The 22,871-nt window shown below is 39.0% G+C and overlaps 1 protein-coding gene across 2 annotated transcripts in view; it reads left to right on the forward strand.

Annotated features, from left to right (window-relative positions):
- Positions 1-22,663, forward strand: part of plp2b (proteolipid protein 2b) — a 39,444-nt gene extending 16,781 nt beyond the window's left edge. Inside the window, exons 2-5 of one of the 2 annotated variants that reach the window (XM_067413073.1) lie at positions 13,160-13,315; positions 13,404-13,502; positions 13,643-13,739; positions 20,721-22,663. In XM_067413073.1, the coding sequence (XP_067269174.1) occupies positions 13,160-13,315; positions 13,404-13,502; positions 13,643-13,739; positions 20,721-20,734 (366 nt within the window). In that variant the 3' untranslated portion in view covers positions 20,735-22,663. Of the gene's footprint in view, positions 1-13,159; positions 13,316-13,403; positions 13,503-13,642; positions 13,740-20,492 lie in introns of both variants that reach the window. The other variant, XM_067413074.1, reaches the window with a different exon arrangement.
- Positions 22,664-22,871: the final 208 nt, after the last annotated feature.

Raw genomic sequence — 22,871 nt, forward strand, 5'->3', positions numbered from 1 at the left:
TATGACCACCATGTACCCATCCTCTGATGGCTACTTCCAGCTGGATAATGCACCATGTCACAAAGCTTGAATCATTTCAAATTGGTTTCTTAAACATGACAAAGAGTTCACTGTACTAAAATGGCCCCCACAGTCACCAGATCTCAACCCAATAGAGCATCTTTGGGATGTGGTGGAACGGGAGCTTCTTGCCCTGGATATGCATCCCACAAATCTCCATCAACTGCAAGATGCTATCCTATCAATATGGGCCAACATTTCTAAAGAATGCTTTCAGCACCTTGTTGAATCAATGCCACGTAGAATTAAGGAAGTTCTGAAGACGAAAGGGGGTCAAACACAGTATTAGTATGGTGTTCCTAATAATCCTTTAGGTGAGTATACACTGAAGATTATGAAGTGATGTTTTACATTTGATTACTATTTATGTACCTGAAAATCTAGTTTAGACAACATGAAAAACCTGAAATGTGTTTCTTTTGTTTGTTTGTTCTGTTGTATATACAATATATGTTATATACTGTTTTATATCTAAAGTAGCATTCAAAAGTTTGGACTGACCTTTGAACGTGTTGGGACAAAGGCATGTTTACCATTGTGTAACATAACTATTCCTTTTACACTTTTTAATAGTTTATTTGAGAATACAAAAAAAACTCTTTTTGCCCAATCTTGCCTATTAGCTGCTCAAAAGTCTGTTGTTGTTGTTGTTGTGGTTTGATTCTCCTTTGCATGATGGGCCATACATTTTTAGCAGGAGACAGATCTGGTCAAGCACATCAACTCAATGGTGTAGTGTCTACAAAACCACTCTGTTTTAGCACATGCTGAATGAGGCCTGGAATTGTCTCGATTCCAAGAAAAGATGTCATCTTGATGTCATTAATGTCTGTACAATCCCAATATATGCCTCCATTTCAGTGGTACCATGCTGTTTGCACAGATACACCTCTATATCATCACAGGTGTTTGCTTTTGCACCTGTCACTGATGGAAGTCTGAATGGCTGCTTTCGTTTTTGTGACTGAGAACTCAATGTCCATTTTCCCCCAAAATAAACTGAAACATGGACTTATCTGACCACAGCACACATTTCCACTGTGTTTGGATCATCTGAGCTGAATTCTTGAGATGGCATTTCTGCCTTGCTCTACATGTATTGAGATTTCTCTGGATTTCCTGAATCTTTTCACAATATTAGATGGTCAAAGACCTCAATTCTTTGGAGTCTTGCTTTTAGAAAAATGTGATTTAAAAAAATGTATTTCAAAATTATTTAATTGATTCTCATTTTTATGAACTGATAGCGATTCTTACATCTCATTAATCAATTCGTCATCCTGTTTTCAGCTGATGAATGGAAAATTGTAGCGCTCCTCCCATCCAATAAATTATTTAGAAATTTTTTGAAGAGACTATTTTCTTACTTTATATGATGAACACCTTTGAGGCTTTTATTCACATTTAAACATTGATCAGCGAAACTCATTGGTTCTTGCAGAAGCTCAAATGTGCTGCGTTACACGAGAATTAATCTCAATGGGTTTTTGCATGCATGCGATTGGCGGGAGTAGCCGCGTGCAGGTGGGAAGGAGCTGCAAACGGAGACGTGAAGTCGGACACTTTCTGCAACATTACATCATGACTGCGTAAACATACACGCCACTTTCTAAAGGCAAGTGGCGTGTTATCTATACGCATTTGGAGCTATCCACGTGTATGTCTACGCCTAAACGAAGCATCATCTCCGCGTGTATACCTACCCCTAAACGAAGCATTATCTCCGCGTGTATCTCTACGCCTAAACGAAGCATCATCTCCGCGTGTATACCTACGCCTAAACGAAGCATTATCTCCGCGTGTATACCTACGCCTAAACGAAGCATCATCTCCGCGTGTATACCTACGCCTAAACGAAGCATCATCTCCGCGTGTATACCTACGCCTAAACAAACCATCATCTCCGCGTGTATACCTACGCCTAAACGAAGCATCATCTCCGCGTGTATGTCTACGCCTAAACGAAGCATCATCTCCGCGTGTATACCTACGCCTAAACGAAGCATCATCTCCGCGTGTATACCTACGCCTAAACGAAGCATCATCTCCGCGTGTATACCTACGCCTAAATGAAGCATCATCTCCGCGTGTATTTCTACGCCTAAACGAAGCATTATCTCCGCTGTATACCTACGCCTAAACGAAGCATCATCTCCGCGTGTATACCTACGCGTAAGCGAAGCATTATCTCCGCGTGTATGTCTACGCCTAAATGAAGCATCATCTCCGCGTGTATGTCTACGCCTAAACGAAGCATCATCTCCGCGTGTATGTCTACGCCTAAACGAAGCATCATCTCCGCGTGTATGTCTACGCCTAAACGAAGCATCATCTCCGCGTGTATGTCTACGCCTAAACGAAGCATCATCTCCGCGTGTATGTCTACGCCTAAACGAAGCATCATCTCCGCGTGTATGTCTACGCCTAAACGAAGCATCATCTCCGCGTGTATGTCTACGCCTAAACGAACCATCATCTCCGCGTGTATGTCTACGCCTTAACGAACCATCATCTCCGCGTGTATGTCTACGCCTAAACGAACCATCATCTCCGCGTGTATGTCTACGCCTAAACGAAGCATCATCTCTGCGTGTATGTCTACGCCTAAACGAAGCATCATCTCCGCGTGTATGTCTACGCCTAAACGAACCATCATCTCCGCGTGTATGTCTACGCCTAAACGAAGCATCATCTCCACGTGTATGTCTACGCCTAAACGAAGCATCATCTCCGCGTGTATGTCTACGCCTAAACGAAGCATCATCTCCGCGTGTATGTCTACGCCTAAACGAACCATCATCTCTGCGTGTATGTCTACGCCTTAACGAACCATCATCTCCGCGTGTATGTCTACGCTTAAACGAACCATCATCTCCGCGTGTATGTCTACGCCTAAACGAGCCATCATCTCCGCGTGTATGTCTACGCTTAAACGAACCATCATCTCCGCGTGTATGTCTACGCTTAAACGAACCATCATCTCCGCGTGTATGTCTACGCCGTGTGATTCCACCAACCTGATCTGACAGAATTAATATGTATAGCCTAATTTTATATTTTGGAGCAACTAACTCCACTCCTACCCCTAAACCTACACACTCTCAACAATATTAAACACATAACAGGCAAATAAATGTACAGTCACGTGTATTTATACCAAAAATGGACCAAAAAACAGTATAAAAGTATTAACTCATGTTTCATTCCAAGTCTTCTGAAGTCATACGATATCTTCATGTGAAGAACAGAGTTGATATTAATGTTTTAGTCGTTGAAATGATGATTGCGCCCCTTTGTGAACAGAACACACACGCACTCTTTAATATTTCTGATTCAAATGATACACGAGACGACAATGATGAGAATGACGCGATCGGTCACGAGACACACGACAGCCAATACTGTCAAAGCTGACCTGACGTTTCTTCCGGCGGCAATATTTGAAATCTATTATTAATCGTTGGTGGATGGACTCGACGTTCTGATCGCTTTTGGGGATTTTCTTCATACAAATCAGTCGTTTGGCCTCGGAACACTTGGAGTAGTGATGGGAAGTTCCGTTCTTTACCGCGAACCGGTTCTTTTGGACAGTTCGTTTCAATGATCCGGTTAAAAAAAACGGATCACCGGTTCTTTTACGTCTTCATGTAATGATGTCATTTCTATCATCCCGGCAGATGAAAATACATTCAAACACATTCATATAAAGTATTTGTAATCAAAACTTAGTATAGTAATAATTATTATTGACATCATCATCATCTTGGATACATTTTTTCATTTATGTTTTGCAACAGCACTCAATACAGCCACTGTTGTGCAAACACTGATGTTTTACACGGATTAAATAAACTAACATTGACATAACATACTTACACAAATCCTCAGTTCACCCGTGCTCATGTATTATCAGCATCAGCTGTGCCAGTCCGAGGGAACAGTACGGTTACGACGCTCTCACGCATGCTCAATATCTCTTCTCACTGCTTCTCAGAATCGAACATGTCCAAAAGATCGAACGTGTCCAATAGAAACGGTTCTCGATTCTGTACTGGTGGTCCGTTGCAACCCGGTCGATCTGACTCGAGAACCGCTGTATCAGTGTGTGTGTGCTGAGCTGCGAACTGCTGCAAGCTGAATATGTAGTCTATATCAAACCTACTGTTTTGATTACATTTTAAAATGTGTATTGAATTAGAAATTAAATAAGAAAAAAGCTGTTCCTGAAAATATCATGCATTATTGATAAAACAAATAAATGTTTAATTTGACCGTTTTACAATCCATTGTTTCCAAACTTTAAAATAATACAGTGATAAGACAGCTTTGTTATGTTTCCAAACGTGATTAGTTTTATACACTTAACCTGCATTTCGTTCCTCTGAACAAATAACATGCATGCGCAGCTCATCGGCTCATAGGTTCTCAGTATCGAACGTGTCTGACAGAAACGGTTTTCGATTCTGTACTGCTGATCTGAGGATCCGAGAACCGCTACGTTCGGTTACACGCACATGCTCAGTATCAGCTGCTTGTGAGTTCATCAGATCTCTCAGAAAAACTCTCACTTCAGCTAACGATTGGAGTTACAACATCTACTTCAAGATATTCGTTTATTTCTAGTCGGAGAGACTGTACTTTCTGAATAAATTGTGCCTGCACTCGTATCTGCCTGTTATCCTGTTTTTTTATAATACACACATGGGTAGGTTTAGTAGGGAAGCGCTTGAGTTACTCGTTCAAAATGTGTCTGAATATGTGTGTGTCTACAAGGTAAATGGATTATAAACATACTAAATTATGTTTTTTTGAAAATGTAAAAATGCAGAATGTTTCTTGTAATGGGTAGGTTTAGGGGCTGTGTGTGTGTGATGGGTAGGTTTAGGGGCTGTGTGTGTGTGATTGGTAGGTTTAGGGGCTGTGTGTGTGTGATGGGTAGGTTTAGGGGCTGTGTGTGTGTGATGGGTAGGTTTAGGGGCTGTGTGTGTGTGATGGGTAGGTTTAGGGGCTGTGTGTGTGTGATTGGTAGGTTTAGGGGCTGTGTGTGTGTGATGGGTAGGTTTAGGGGCTGTGTGTGTGTGATTGGTAGGTTTAGGGGTAGGGGCAGTGTAGGGGGGTAGAAAGAAACGGCGTTGATAAACACGCTAAAAAGCGATTATGCGTCTTTATAGCACGCCAAAATGATGCCATTTTGTATGCACGAATCGCCATTTGTTGAGATCAGTCTCCCATTTCATGAGATCAGTCTGATACACAGATGTTTCAAATTACATTTTCATTCAATACATTATGTACTGCTTTATAAAGCGTTTATTTGGACAAGATTAAAGTTCATCCGTTTTAGTTTGATAAACATGACAATATAACATCATGACTACATGAAAAGAGGTTTTACTGTTATAAATAAATGATTTGTGAGCATTAGCGTAACATAAGGTTTTAGAATAAACACGAAACGCACGTGATTGCTGTGATGCGGTGAATCGGCCAATCGTGGATCAGCTGTGTCGTCAACTCGAGCAGCCTCCTGCAGCCACCCTTGAGAATCTGCACCGGCTGCATCAGCTGGCGGCTCTCGAACCGCTCTCGTGGTACTTTGTTGACATACGTCACAGTCACGTGCCGTCAGCGCCTATGGTCGGCGCTGTCTCAAGACGGACTAAATTTCTAACCGGCATGCACTGCTTCAAGTCAGCCGATCGGTCTGCGAAATTGCTAGGTGAAGTCGAACAAGCCTTAAATGACTGGAGAGACTGAAGAAGCTCTGCTTAACTCACCAGAGAGAAGTGTGAAAAATTGAGTAATGATATTTAGATTCAAAATAACAAGGTCAAAAAAATGTGCTAGATATTGCCATGGTTGCATAATTTTGTTGTTTACCCAAGTGATGGAAACAGCAGTGATGGAACAGGAAACTCTCACTTCTTATTTGAGGATACAGTCTTAATCTTCACACTTGCGGTTTTTGTAGTCATTGTTACTGTGGCAGCAGCCACACATTGCAAACACAAGGCACAGGTGTTTTACGGTGGCATGTGTACAAATCATTAGTCCCATGGCAACATAAATAACACTTCAAGAGGATCTGAACCCTATAAGAACATTAAGTAACACCTGTTCTGTCCTCGATACAATCATTACAGAAATATAAGTAGTTGTGTTTGATAAGGCAGAGAGAAACATGATATTATGCAGAGGTGGACAAAGTACACAACTTCATTACTTGAGTAAAAGTAAGAATACTACTGGTCAAATATTACTCCGTTACAAGTGGAAGTTCTTAAGACAGATTTTTACTTAAGGAAAAGTACAGAAGTATTTGATTTGAAAAGTACTTAAAGGTCCTGTTCTTCGCGATTCCATCTTTCAAACTTTAGTTAGTGTGTAATGTTGCTGTTAGAGCATAAATAATACCTGTAAAATTATAAAGCTCAAAGTTCAATGCCAAGCAAGATATTTTATTTAACAGAAGTTCCCTTTCAAAGCCTACAGCTAACGGCCGGTTTGGACTACAGCAGGAAGTGCTGGGATGTAATGACGTCATTAGAACCGTTTGTTGACTATCCCTCCGCCCACAAGAACACGCAAAAAAGGGGGCGTGGTTTTGTTGCTCTCCCACGTGGAGAAGAGCGCGCATTCAGCACTTGCATCTCCCCGTTATGGTAAGAGGCGGGACCTTTCTAAGGCTAAGTATGCTAAGCTACTGTCCAATCACAACACGGGAAGCGCTGGCCCAATCAGAACTCGTTACGTATTTCTAAAGGTGGGACTTCATAGAACAAGGAAATCATCAGGCCGTTTTTAGGACAGAGGAAACAGCGCTGTACAGATAAATAAATTGTGTGAAAAATACTGTTTTTTTTACACGCAAAACATGAACTCATGTTATATTGCACACTGTAAACATATTCAAAGCTTCACTTTTTTATGTCAGCTCATTATTTAATTATTGTTGTATAAATAAATGCACATTATGCCATCATGGTTTAAGCCAGTCAGTGATGCACCATCCAACATTCTAGCATACGAATAACTTAAACTAATTTAAATACTTGTAGATAAGTTACAAAGCTCTTTAGAAAGCTGCTGTCACTTTAAGGCCGAATGCACGGATCCAATACACTGATACACATCTGATATTCTCCCAACTGTTTACTCTTCTCTTTTTCCCAGACATTTAAAAAAAAATTAAATGTTATGAGACATGTATCAAGTGTATTCCAATGAAACTAATCTTTAATCTTTTCAGAAAACTGAAACACATTTTCGAAGTATGCCCATGCACACACTGCGCCGAGGAAACGTATTCTTGCATTTTGCTATAAACTGATCAGCAGTGGTGGAGAAAGTACTGTAATCTCAGTACTTAAGTAAAAGTACAAATAACCAGAGCCATATTTACTTTAGGAAAAGTAGACGTACTACAACGACAATCCTACTTAAGATAAAGTAAAAAAAGTACTTGATTTTAAATGTAATTTAAGTATTAAAAGTAAAAGTACTTGTATAGCAATTTATTATCTTAATGTCTATATTCTAATAATTAAAAAGAAGATAACAAGATGGGCTGTGGTGTTTTAATTAAGTTAGTTTTTGGTTAATGGGTTCACCCTGATACTGACTCACAATATCAGCGTGATCTGCTGAGTTAAATATCAATATTCAGAAGTAACATTTTCATCAGGTTTGATGTACTTAAATCTTCATATTTATGAGGATTAATCTTAAATATAGGATATGCTTCAGCTTTCCTTTTATATTCTTAAATTTGATCAATAAATTAAATTAGAATAACGCTATAGGGTTGTTAAATTCAATAATTTAATACGTTTATATTGCATCTAAAATGTAAGTGACTAATTTTAATTAATTGTTTATGGAACTGTCATGAAATTAGTGTCACAATTTCAGCCATGATGGTATTCAGGAAAACAGCACTCTTGGTCGTGTCATGTGATGTTTTTTAACTGTATTATATGTTATAAAATATAAAAACCTTCACATTTTGAATATTTACTGCAGTATGTTACTGAGTTTCTCTGTATGAGCGGAGCTGATTTGTTTCCATTTCTCCTCGAGAGGCTGCTCGATTGTCAACAGCGCAACCATCAGCTCATACATTAGCCTATTATTATCCATTAATTATCCGAACAAACCTTAATCTCGAGCCCTGAAACTGATCAGAAAATGTAATGAAACGTTGTAGAAATGTAGTGGAGTAGAAAGTAAAATATTTGCTGCAAAATGTAACGAAGTAAAAGTAAAAAGTATGCACTATTGATTCTACTTAAGTAAAGTAGCCTACATATACGTGAAAAATGTACTTAAGTAAAGTAACGAAGTATTTGTTCTTCGTTACACTCCACTGCTGATCAGTGTTCAAAAAAATATTAGGAAACTTGATTACTGATAGGCTATCTGCAAAAAAAAGAAGAAACAAAGAAAAAAATCATCCACTGACTTTCAAAGCTGCTACAGAAACGACTTTCAACTTCGAGGACCTTGATAGAAATATAGTGGAGTAAAAAGTACGATATTTGTCTTTCAAATGTAGTGAAGTTAATGTCATAAGTTTCCAGAAAAAAATAACTCTTTACTCTGTAAGTAAAGTACAGATACTCAAAAAGTGTACTTAAGTACAGTACTCAAGTAAATGTACTTAGTCACTGTCCACCTCTGATATTATGTTTGTAGGCAATCTGACATTTAAATAAAAAACACTTGAAAGTGTGCTCATTAGAAAGCAAACAACCACATAGCAACCACTCAGAACACCTTAGCAACTGCATGAAAATTGCCTGGCATCAGCCCAGAGATTCCTAACATTATGCGAGTGTGAATGCACCACTCACATTTTCTAAATATCTAGTCACAAAAATGAAGTCTGGTTACTTTTTTAAATTCTTTAGATGTTTCGTTTGGCTTGTCAGTAGATTCAACATTTGAAGCATGATAAAATCTTAAGGTCAGTCATTTTTTGTCAGTCTGCATTGGTTTTCTTATCTTCTTTAAAAACAAACCATGAGTTATAGATTATATATTTAGATTGTCCTCAGCAAGAACAAAACCTTAGTAGAAGTTGCTGGCAGTGTTTATTTGGATCATATTTGTTATTTAATGGCAGATAGCATTATCAGCAAATGCAAATGTCGAGTGTTTGAGTTTAAGGGCTGATTTGATTACTCATTCATAATATTTCTGTACTCCCAGAGGTAATCTTATAATAGTTCTTTGTTTATAACCATATAAGGACCTCTTCTGCTGCTCTCTCCGTGAATTGTGCTGTGTTTACACCCATGCCGTTTTCCTCTCTTTAGTCCTCACCACATGTTTTAGTAATCAAAGATCAAAAAGCTTCACAAACTCTAAAGGGATGTGAGAAATGTAGAGCTCCACTGTTAACCGACACCTAGAGCAGATGGTACGTTCATGAATTGTGGGTAGTGAACAGTAGTAGAAAGCTTTGGTGATTTGGCAGCAAACATGGGTGAAGTATTTGAGAGGGGGAATTTCCACTCTAAAGCCAAGATATTTGGAAAAATAGTAAAGAAAATAACCATATACACTGACTCTTTAAGAAAATACAACTAAAGTTTTAAATAAATTGCAAATCAATACCAGTGAAGGCATGGAAAGAAGATCAAAATTCAATATTTATATAATATAAAACTACTTTGAAATGGTTTTCAATGGAGTAGGGTCAGTATAATTTTCATTTTATTTTCAGTTGTTAGCTTTAAGTCTATCATTGTTTTAGTTTTTCATAGTTTCACATTGTAAAGTTTTTATAGTAGTGTTAGAATGCTAGGGCTTTGGTATACCAAAGTGAACTGGTTTCATTTAAAATCATTTAACAGAGTTACATTTCTTAGCTCACTCTAGTGTTAATTCTGTCTAGTGACTTTTTTATGTTCACCCCACAATGAAAATTAGCCCCTGATTTACTCACCCTCAAATCATCCTAGATGTATATGACATTTTTCTTTCAGACAAATACAATCAGAGTTATATTAAAAACGTCCTGACTTATCCAAGCTTCATAATGACAGGCCCAAATTTGAAGCCCAAAAAAGTGCATTAATCTATCATAAATGTAATCCACATGGCTCCAGAGGTTAATAAAGGTCTTCGGAAGCGAATCAATGCGTTTGTGTGAGAAAAATATCCCTATTTAACATGTTATAGCCTTCGTCAGACCACCCTCTTGAGGGTGTAAATTCATGATTGGATAATTAATGAAAACAGCACACTTTGGCATGTTTCACTGCATTATCACAAATAAAACACACACAATTACCCAATAGACTTGCAAAATATTTGAATTATATTTGAATGAAGGTTGTCGATTTTCAAAAATGTTCATTGTATTAACTCAAATTTTCAATTTCAGTGAACTCAAAATTTTAAGGCAACCAGGTAACTTATTTTCTAAATCATTTTTTACAGTGTACAGATACACTTTCAAACAAACTAATCACATTCAACCATTTAATGTTAGTTCAATTAATTACTTAAAGGGGGGGTTAAATGCTGTTTCATGCATACTGAGCTTTTTACACTGTTAAAGACTTGGATTCCCATCCTAAACATAGACAAAGTTTCAAAAACTAATGTTGGACGTTTGATGGAGTATTTCTGTGTCAAAAATACTCCTTCCGGTTTCTCACAAGTTTCGGAGAGTTTTTTTCGAATATGGCTCGGCTTGACGTTAATAGAACGGAAGGTCCTTGTATGGGCCGTACGGGCTCTTCTCCCGGTAGGGTGCGCGCGCGCGTGACTAGAGCGAGAGAGGAAATGCACGCCCATAAACACTCTCAGGTGCAGATCCAATTGTCCTTATTGTCCGCGCCGCGCTCCACTTTATTCCTATGGGTGACGTCGAGCGACTTCAACGCTTCAGCACAGCATTCCGGGAAGGCAGCGCTGCATTTGAACCGATTTGAACGCAGAAATGACGGGAAGCTTCACAACATCGCTTCAGTCGCGTCTCAAAGTGGATCTTCACCGTTCACTGCTGTCAGGACTTTACCAAATCATACCAAAGAAGTGTGTTTTTGACGGAGCGGTCCCAGCGATAAAGGTTCGGTCCTGCTTTGGAAGCAGCCGAGTAAAACTGCTTCAAATGTCTCTGCTGTTGGCTATCGGCGCGTGAGTAAACATCAGTTAACGACACGATCGCGTGCTTCGCCATTCAAATGCGCTAACGGACTCCATTGTTGTTCTATGTATAACGTTACACTAGTCTGACGTGTAAAACCGTTTTGCTTGCTACTGCTAAGGTTTAGTCGCATACAATAGTCCATAAACCGAATCATGCCCTCATAAAAAAATTTCAGCTTCCGAATTTGATTCTGGATCATTATCTGTATTAGCTGAGATACCCATGGGTTTCTCCACGCTTGAGGACGTCACCGCTTTGTGCGCATTCGTCATTTTTTAGCTCCGCCCACGCGATACGCCTCCAGGCGCTCGTTTTTTTCCGGAAAGACTCGGTACAGCCCATATTTCTTTTATAAATATAATAAAACTAAAGACTTTTCAGAGATATGAAGGATGCAATACTACTCAAGATTGACATGAGATAAGAGGCATTGACATGACTGACATGACTGAAACTGAGTGTTTCACCCCCCCTTTAATGCACGCAATACTGCACAAATTATACCGATCACACAAGGTCTTCAACGCGTTCAATCTTAGCAAATATGAATTGTCTAAGGCCCCGTCCACACGAAGCCAGAGCTTTCCCAATCTTTTTTTTCTCCTCGTTTCAAGAAATATCTGCGTCCACACGAGAGCAATGAAAACGACTCAAAACGATGCCGTTTACATGCCAGGCCAGTGTGTGGTGCTGTAATTCTGCCACACAATTACACTAAAAACGGAAGAGTTGAGGCTAGAAGGGGAATAGCAGTGGTAGGAGGCAAAATCTCATGATAAAATAACAATGAATACATTTGCTACTTAACAGATGTGTTTTATTAACGCCTACTACTACCCCAACCCTAAACCTACCCTTACAATAATGGAAATACGGTAATTAAATGACGCAATATTGATGTGCGCATGCCCGGTGCCCGTAGTTGTGGCCCTTAACTCTTTCACTGTGCCGGACGTAGTGTGATGACATCACCGTTTCAAAGAATATACGGATTCGCTGTACACACGAAAACGTAATCTGTTTTCAGATTTATCCACTCTGGGACCCGATTTCAGATAATATCGTATTCATGCTTCCAAAACGCCAGATCTGTGTAGATGAAACGCTGATACGGTACAAAATGTATACAGCTAAACGCGTCTCCGTGTGGATGGGGCCTAACACAGTAAGGTGTATAGGCTATACCGCACCCTATCAGTTAGTTGGCACAGTTGTGTAACTTAGAGAAGAAGTCGTGATCACAAGTAAACAATTTTACTTATCTCGAAATCACGAGAAAATAAAGTTGTGATCATGAGATGAGAGAGAAAAAAATATTATTCATGGCCGTTCAGGACTTCTGTAATTACATAGACTTCACTCTTCTAAAATAAAGCTTAGCAAAATCTATTCTTCGGTCTTCCCTTTATATGATAAGTGTAAACCTTATACCCTGGCACATCTTTTTTATGTTCCAGTTTTATGCCAAGGTCTATAACTGTGTTTTACTTTCTGACCCAATGATAGCTATTCTTGGTTGGTCAGACTCATTGCAGTCTCTCAGTACAAAGGTACGGTTACCTGTTGAATTTGGTATGATTGTAGCTAAGAAAGCTATCTTGCTTTTGTGGGAGAAAAATACTAGGCCAAAATTTGTGAATTTGTTTTACGTTTTGTCGAACTAGAAGGACTAATTATTTATTTATGATCTATAACAATAACTTTCTGCAATTATTGTGATTTATACTTTGTAGCAGAGGTCGGCTTTGTATATATCCTCACCCTTTTTTTGTATTATTTTTGTGCTATTTTCCATATTGCATAGATGTCTGTTGTTGTCTGTTTTTGATGTTTGAAAACCATAATAAAAGTAACAGACTTCAAAACCATGTTCACATCCTAACAACTACATGTTCTGTAATCAGGTTGGTAAACTTTCTGTCTGTCTGTTTTTTGTAGCTCATCAGTTTCATCATCCTCATCTGTTACGCCGCGTCAATGTATGGAGGATATTCAGCTGTCGCCATCTGCGAGATGGTCTTTGCCATCATCTTCTTCATCGTCTTCATGATGGAGCTGGACAAACAGTTCCTGGTGGTGAACTGGCTCTGGAGCGTAAGTATGAATTCACACACACTTGCATCGTGGTGGCGAGTTTTTCATGGGCAAGTGTCGCTCAAATGTTCTCCGTTTGCCTCTTCAGGATCTGTTCCGCGCTGTAATCGGTGCAGCGCTTTATCTCATTACCTCTCTCATCTGTGTGATCGGTGGAGCTGGGGATGGGGCCCGCATCGCTGGTGGGGTGAGACATCCAACGATCGGCATCAAAACATACCGTTCTTTCATCTTTATGAACAAATCAAATTTATTAGGGCTATACATTCTTCTCTGATCATCACTCTGCTGGCATCTGTCTATAACAAAGCTCACCTTCTCTCCCAGGTGTTCGGTCTGCTGGCTGGGATCTTGTTCGCTTATGATTCCTACACAATCTACTTGGAGCTCAAGAGCAGCAGACAGCATACAGCTGCTCCCACAGGTGCATAAACACACTCGCTCATTTCTGTAAACATTTTAGAAAGTACACTGGCCTCAAAAGGTATTTGGAAAATATGAAAAATGAAAATTATCCCATAAATTACTGACCCGCAAGGTGTAAATGACTTTCTTCTTTCAGCCAAACACAATCAGAGTTATATTCAAAAAGATCCTAGCTCTTCCAAGCTTTATAATGGGAGTGAATGGTACCATTTTTGAAGCCCAAAAGAAGTCCGGTGGGAGAGAACAAAGTTCTTCAGTAGTTATGGAACTCTGATACAAAATTATGATAATTTAACAATTATCCACTGAGGTGAGGTTCTGACTTATATCAACAAATCCAAAACATAAAACAAAGACTTGACTTAATTTGATTTAAACAGCCACAAAGACTCATCAAACAAGACAAAATCAGGTCTCCATTTGAAAATTGTCTAGTGCCTGATCACATATACATTTTTCAGTTGGCCAAATTGAATTTCTGTGAATTAAATTGCATCAATTCACAGAAATTCAATTTGGCTAACTGAAAAATTAAGATGTGATCAGTCCCTAGAAAATGTTCAATTGGAAACATATAGTGTAGTGATGTTACGTTCTGTGCCCAGGCTTCGGAGTGTGTGTCGAGAAATCCTGGAAGCTTTCAGTGAAGCATGTACCGAGGCTCGTATCGTTTAGACCAATGACGTCACTGATGATGTCCGAAGCATCGCTTTAGTCTGACAGGTTCAGAAAGCGGTTCGGATCTTGCCTTCTGCCCAGTTAAACCCTGCCAATGATTTACACACATTTCGTTTCAAGCCAATGGCCCTCATTTATCAAAAGTGCGTACACCAAATTTACAGCGTACACCTTGCGTACACCCAAACCCACGGTGACTTTGAGATTTATCAATATGGACGTTGGCGTACAGCACGCTCAAATCCTAGGCCAGCTCAGGAGGCGGTGTACGCACGTTTGAGTTAGTGTGAAAATGTGCAGAAAAACAATTCCTAACACCACAAAACGCACTGATAAGATATGCTATATTATGACCCACTGTTAAAAACCACAACAACAACATTCAGTGTTTATTTTCATGCAACATGAACGTCAATGTTTAATTTGAGTGACTTTACCAAAGCGTTTGATTTGTAGGCATATGTATTCCTCCAGTCGCGAGCCTGTGCGCTTTATCTGACGATTCAGGCCCGCCTGGCCCAGCAGCTGCGCACGGACTGGGACTAAAATAATTCAGACTGACAAAATAATAAAAATGACCTTCTTCTTTTAAATAATAATAAAATCAATAAAAACATAAAATAACAAGCGTCATTAAGAATAATAATAAGAAGAATAAGAAGAAGAAGAAGAAGAATCTTACAAATCGTCACATTATTAATGTGAATGAATGGTACTCCACATCACATCATCATCACTGTCGTACACCACAATACATGCCGTGATACGAAATTAAATGCTAATTGTTTCAAAATGTGCTGTAAAATAATGCATTGTGATGGTAATTTATCATCCAAACAGCTATTTAAACTGCTGGAGTGCGCTTCTCAACCTCCACATTATTAACAGTACTCGTAATTTGGGTCCATATTTTGTTTTTGTGGGTGCCTTTATTCCCACTCTTTAAACTCTTAAATAAAACAATTTCGGGGTTTTTTTTCCCCTTCCCTGGTGATGGTCTCGATGGGCGCGTCTCAATCATCTCACTAGTTCAGTAGTCAGGGCACTGATCAGGGAGTCAGCCCATTGACTTATGTCCTAATCAGTGCCCTGACTAGTGGACTAGTGAGATGATTGAGCGCGCCCGATCTCCACGTCGGAGAAGTTTCGCTTCTTTGCCGTCTTCCGTGTGTCCATGGCGTAAAATGAGGGCGTGCGGGAGGCGGAGACTTGAATATATAGGGCCGTGTTATTCTAATGACGATCGTTTTCAGCCGCGGGATTTATCAAGGGCAGGTATTGTGTACACCTGGATTGCAGAGGTACGCACAGTTTCATAAATCAGGCGGTGAGAGGAGTGTAAGCATAAGCTTACGCCAACATATACACCAGTTTCTACGCAAGATTGATAAATGAGGGCAAATATGTTTATTACACAGTTATGTTATACAATCATTATATACAACCAGAGAATATACACATTATATTCATATAATTAGATTAGTTAGATTAAATAGATTGTGGAATTCTTTTTCTTCACCCTTATATCTAACCCTTAAAGGTCCTGTTCTTCGCGTGTTTTCGACGCTGTGATTGGGCCAGCACTTCCCGTGTTGTGATTGGACAGCAGCTTAGCGCACTTTGCCCGGAAAGGTCCCGCCTCTTACCATAACGGGGAGATGCAAGCGCTGAATGCGCGCTCTTCTCCACGTGGGAGAGCAAAGACCACGCCCCCTTTTTTGCGTGTTCTTGTGGGCGGAGGGTTAGTCAACAAACGGTTCTAGTGACGTCATCACAGCAGGAAGTGCAGGGCTGTAGTCCGAACCGGCCGTTCGCTGTAGGCTTTGAAAGCGAACTTCTGTTAAATAAAATATCTCGCTTGGCATTGTACTTTATAATTTTACAGGTATTATTTATGCTCTAACAGCAACAATTCACACTAACTAAAGTTTGAAAGATGGAATCGCGAAGAACGGGACCTTTAAAGGTCCCATGGCATAGATTTTTTATTATTACTTTATAATGTTTCCTGAGGTGTACTTATATTGTTAGTATGGTTTTTCTTTTTACATCAAAAAATGTCATAATTTAGAAATAAAAGGCATTTTTTTCTAGACTGATATTAGCCCTCAGGCTTAAAGGGGGGGTGAAATGCTGTTTCATGCATACTGATCTTTTTACACTGTTAAAGACTTGGAATCCCATACTAAACATAGACAAAGTTTCAAAAGTTAAGGTGGACGTTTGATGGAGTATTTCTTTGTCAAAAATACTACTTCCGGTTAGTCATAAGTTTCGGCAAGTTTTTTGAGATCATGCGTCCCCTTTGACGTTAATGGGGGCGGAATTTCCTTGTATGGGCCTTACGGACAATTCTACCGGAAGCGCGTGAGAGAGAGAGAGAGAGGGAGAGAGCGAAAGTAACAGGCTACGCCCATCAAAGCGCTGGCTCGTAGGATGCTGGACAGGTGATGTGCACATAACAATGTCACCAAAAAAGTGCGTTTTTGGTTGCCAGACCAAGACAGTCCTGCACAGATTCGACAAAAACCCCGCGTTAAGGCAACAGTGGATGTAATTTGCTTTTCCGGATCAGCAACTGAGTTGCGCGAATGTTTATATCTGTTCGCTGCATTTCGGTGCCGACTGTTTCATAAACAAGGCCCAGCTCGACGCCGGATTTTCCCAATCGCCTAATGCTGAAGGATGGAGCAGTCCCAACGATAAAGGTCCCAACGTTAGAACCGCAGGCGGTGAGTGAGACTGCTTCAAATGTCTGTGTTTTTTTTAGTCCGCTTACTGTCTACACAAACCACGCGTAAACACACAAACACACGTGCACAACTGCACTTCCCACATGTACACCTTCAAAGACAAAAATACGACGATATAATTCAAGTATAAATATGTAAATAGCACAAGCCGCTAAGCATATTATATAGTTAGTGTATAACTTGTACCACATAGAGACGTCCTGCTCTAGTCGTTTTTGCTGCTGCTCCTGTTCAACTGCAGCCTCTGGGTCTGATTCCGGATCATAGATGTATGGCTGTATCTGATTAATAGCCATATTTTTATTTTGAATAAAGTTTTTTTCCCGCTGTTGACACAGCTTTACGACGCACTCGACTCAACATAGCAGCAGCGAGCACACGTCATTATTTAGCTCCGCACACGACACGCCCCCACCCGCTCGGCTTTTTTCGGAAAGACTCGGAACAGCGCATCTTTCTTATATAATTATTAAAAAAATAAAGAATTTTCGGAGATATGCAGGATGCAATGCTACTCTATAGGTACTCAAGATTGACATGACACTGACTGAAACTGAGTGTTTCACCCCCCCTTTAAATGCTCTGTTTTAAGGGGCGTGTCTGCTGTGAGACTTCAGGGAAAACACCCACTGTTGTGATTGGCTAACATCTTTGCATTTGAAATGAGATTATGTGGTGGAGGGGGCGTGGTCTAGTCAGTCACGAGCAGCAGCAGCGCTGCCAGTCGAGAGAGACGGAGAGCTGGGGAAAGATTGCTGAGTAAGTGTTATTTTACGGAGTTATTGAGAGCGCTGTTTTTTTTTGTATCTGAGAGCTCTGAATAAACATGAACTTTGCAATGTTACTTCTCTCACAAAAATGTGGTCCATATTGTGAGAAAAAAATAGAAGAGAAGTAGGCCCATTTCATGTTAAACAAGTTGTTTTTAGATAAAGTTGCTCTTACCTTTCATTGAGACGGACATTATTGCAGTGTTCTGACATTATAGACTGATAATCATATAGTTATAGACCTATAATTCCTTGTTTAATCGGGCCACGTGTCGATTATGCATTATGAAATTGTGGGGAGGGGGCAAATTAATGTAATATCAATTTAAGAATAAGGGTACTCTAATAATAATAATCATTTTTAAACATAAATTCTAAATCCTCTTGATATCAATAGCTGATGCATTTGATAGGCTATCTCTCTATAATACACAATGGTCTATCGTCACAACAAGGCACGGGGGTTTTATTGTGCATTTTTCACCTGTACAGTGTGAGCAGACAAGTCGCGCTCGACGGTCGGACCGCACAGTGAGAGCACATCAATCGTGAGCTTTGGCTTTACATCGCATGCGATCTACTCGTACAGTGTGAGTAGGTAACCTTGCTGAAATCTAATAGAAATCAAACTGTGTATGCCCAGCTTTAGACACACAGCAAACATGAGGGCTTAAATACACATGGGCTAATGACAAGACAAGGGAGACCTGTGAACAATGATTAACCATTAAACTAATTACAACATGACAGGAACACATGGCAGGATCACATTAGGGCAAGGAGTCACATGACAAACCGGGAAATAGATGACAAAACAAAGCATGACTGTAAACAAAGCAAACTGAGAAAGTTAACAGTGAACATGGCAAACTCAAAAACATAACCCAAACACCCTGGGACAGATAACCAATGTTTTTTTCCCATAAGTCCGATATTTTAGCGGTAGTTGTTTTGGTAGCTTGTTTTAAGTCACCCACTACAACTAACCGAAATAAAGCCATGTGTGAACTGACATTAGGCTAATACTGTAAATCTACCGCTGTGTTGGGTTTTGCTCAATGCTATATGGAAGCAAGATAATTTAATAATTATATTACTGCATGGTGAAGCTATGATTAGATGAAACTGTTAGATAAAATTTCCACCCATACCGACGCATGATGTATTGACGAACACAGACACGCAGTGTATAGAGCAAAACACCGGTCAAAACACTTCAGAAGGCCTTTTTTTAACCCCTGGAGTTGTGTGGGTTACTTTTATGATGGATGGATGTGCTTTTTTGGCTTCAAAATCTAAGGTACCATTCACTCCTATTTTAAAGTTAGCAAAGGCCAGGATATTTTTTAATATAACTAACTAATTGTGTTTGGCTGAAAGAAGAAAGTCATAAACAACTAGGACGGCTTCAGGGTAAATTATGGCATAATTGAAATAAAATTTAAAGGGGCCATGGTTTTTTTATGTCCCTTGAGGTTCACACATAATCAGTCATTGCACTGGATACCGTTTTAAGGCCTACTCTCGGTTGCATATACCTGAAACAATATAACTTACTGATGGTGTGTGATGCAACTGTTGTCAGATCAGACGGCTGCTTCATCTTTAAACAAAGGATTTTGTAAACTGTCTATTATAGTTTGCCTTGTTTACGAAACAAAATACTCCGAACAAACATATTATAATCTGAAACTAGCCGGGACATTGTTAAATAAAACCCTCCACTTGTTTCTGATGCTGAGACACAAAGGAGCTGTTTAAACTGGACTTAAACTGGTCAAAGCAAGTTTCACTCTTTCATTTGTCCTGATGTCAACACACTCAAGTGCACTGAGTATTTCAGAAGCTGAACGGGTATCAGAGCGTCAGTGATTATAATGGGTTCTTTTTGCTTTTGACAGGACGTGACACTGTAACGATAGTCCACTGAAGGCGCGCTTTAGTGAAACTATGTGCAGTTTATTTACATCCAAATGTGAACAGATACATAAAGAAAAGGCTTGGCTTTGTGAAACAAGGCCATGAACAAACTCCCCAAACAGTGGGTTACACGTACCAATTCTCGACAAGAAAGTGAAAACACATAATACAAATAACTAATAAGAACATTTTACACAATTGACCAATGCACCAATCAGAACATGACACATACAGGAGAAGCACATGACAGGATCATGCGTTTTGCCGACACAAAGTTTATATGTGAGTAAAAGCCTAAAACAAATCTGCTCATCATAATAAGCAATTGCGTCTTTTCAGAAGACTAGGATTGAACCGCTTGATTCGTATGGATTACTTTTTTACAATGTCTTTATGGTTTTTTTGAAACATCAACGATTTGGTGGAATGGTCTTTCAGGGGAGTGACAGAAATCATGAGCTGAAGATGAATTCATTTGGGTTTGGAATGACTTGAGGGTGATGTTTCTTTTTGGTTGAACTGTCCCTTTTAATCTGTTCACCCAGCAACATTTATGCAAGTTTTTTTAGGTTTAAGCCTCTCCGTGGATTTTAACTAAAGGTGACACATGTTGTAACTCTCTTTGCACAGGTCGCTGAAGGCCGTCTGTGGGATGTTTACAACTGACATTTGGCATTTGAGCCAAACAGTTATTCTGGTAGAGACGCCAGTGGCAACACTGGTATCTAACCAAAAGCTATGCCTTTTTACATGTCCGCTCTTTGCTTCGTGTAACTATAACAACTTAACCGAACTAACTACTCCCCATTTATTTATTTCGCATCTCCCTTTTTGTTTTCTCTCCTTGTTTTTTAACAGACGACACCGTTTGAAAGCTACTTTCCTCACTACAACATTAACAGCAACCAAAACATGGAGAATGATTCTAAAAATGGCAAAAGGAGAGAATTCCTGAGAGTTATCGCAAAGTTACCGTGAGAGATGAAGACCAGAGGAATGCAAAAGGAATGAAACCATTACACAAAAAGGATTGAAACGGGAGCTGCAAGTTAATGAACAGCCATTAAAGAAGCCACGATATTTGAAGGAACAAAAAGCCACGGCATCCAAAGATTCATTACTGTCCTTATCTTCAGGTGGCTTCTGCTACCACACTTTTATTTTTGTCAGATTGGTTGGTTACAAAAGCATATCCCAACGTTTAGTAGGAGATAGGGCTAATAAAATGTCAGTTAAAACAATTATCAAAAGAGTTGTCTTCCCATTATTTACTAGAGAAAGCCTAGTTTTGACCTTGTAATTTTATTATTAATACGTTATGTTGGAAAACTGGATCTAAATCAGTTTGGTGCTGTTTTTTTCTTTTATTTTCTGGAGAAACATTAAAGCTTAAGCTTGTTATGGTGTAAAACTTAACCATAGCTGGTAACTGTAACGAAATTTTAATAATTACAATTGATGTTCTTGTGTTTTGTGTCTAAAATAAGTTAATTGTATACGTTTTTGATGATTTCAAACAGGATTTGTGTCAATCTAACCAGTTTATATTCAACTCAGGTGTACACAGTCAAGAAAAAGTTCATTTAAAGGGATTTTCTCTTTGAAAAGGAAGGAATATCTTCTACAGTGGAACAAATGTGTACTAGAACGAGTTCAGATGTCCATGTGTTGGTACAATATGTTCTTTTTTATTCATCTTTCTTATATATTGCTATTTAATCTGTTACCTCAAATGTTGCTCACTATCTCGATGCCATAATTGTATTATTATTTTTATTCTAATTATAAAATAAAATATCAGACATCAGCCTTTATTCCGTTTAACCCTATTGAGTAATGTAGAGTAAGAAATGTAAGAAATACTAAAACAGCACTCACGGTTTGTCATCATTTTCTCACTGAAGATTTCCCGAGGAAATATCATCAATAAAAAGTGTTTACTCAACTGTGTAATAAGTAATATTTTTTTGGCGTGCCTTGAAAGAGATTCATTGAGTATTTACTGCCAGCTACTCCAGTTAGCATACTCTACTATGCAGTTGGTCGTCTTCAGGTTTAAATAGAACAGCTTCTGGAACAGAAACGATCATTCTCACCTGACTGCTGTAATGCCATATGCTCAACAGTTGTAATTTTAATGTAAAACATGGGAAGCTTGACTAAAGCCCTATTCGGATGGGATTAGTATTAGGCTACCTGAGGTAATTTTGTCAGACCTTTTTACAGAAGGTAAAAGTCGCCGTAATCTTTACTGACATTGTCTATAATGATTACTGGACGGGACTAAATCACTGAGAAGCTCTGGTAATAATTACTTTACCCCACCTCTCCATGTTAAACTAATCCCGTCAGAATAGGGCTTAAATAAAATATTCATAAATCTTTAAAACAATAATCTGACCTGTTTTGTTTTAGACTAGTGTTTTTCAGTTTGGAAACCATTTATAACCTGTATACTGTTGTAAGAGTTTGTAAATGATAAATTTGAATGTGTGAAGACTGCCTGTCCCCCCCCTCTCATATTTGTTTTTGCAGCCCACTACCCGACGACACCATTTATTTGTGAGATGGCCAGAAATGCCATCAGTTCTGTAAAAAAATAAAAATAAAAAAATGATTAACTCAGGATGTTCTGCTCTTTTAAAAGGGACTTATTTTCAGAAAAAATGCTTTTTTGCATGTTTTTGTTTGTTTTCAGACATACAGCATGTGGAAGTAATTCTGTAAGTTTCTCTGTCTAATTGATGTTGCTATTTTAGGAGTTCTTTCTATAACATTCAATAAAAGGCTGTTATTACGTGTTCAACTTTTAAAAGTGTGTGTGTGTACCTTAACATCTGTATGGAGACATTTGTAAACGCCAAACGATACAGCGAGTGAGTAAAGAATAAGTTGGGCGCGCAGCGCCACCTGCTGGAATTAATGATTGATTTCGACAGCCAATAATTGAGGTTTAACACAAATGTACTATATATATATATATATATATATATATATATATATATATAT

This window comes from Pseudorasbora parva, chromosome 13, assembly GCF_024679245.1.
Source record: "Pseudorasbora parva isolate DD20220531a chromosome 13, ASM2467924v1, whole genome shotgun sequence".
NCBI classification, from domain to species: Eukaryota; Metazoa; Chordata; class Actinopteri; order Cypriniformes; family Gobionidae; genus Pseudorasbora; species Pseudorasbora parva.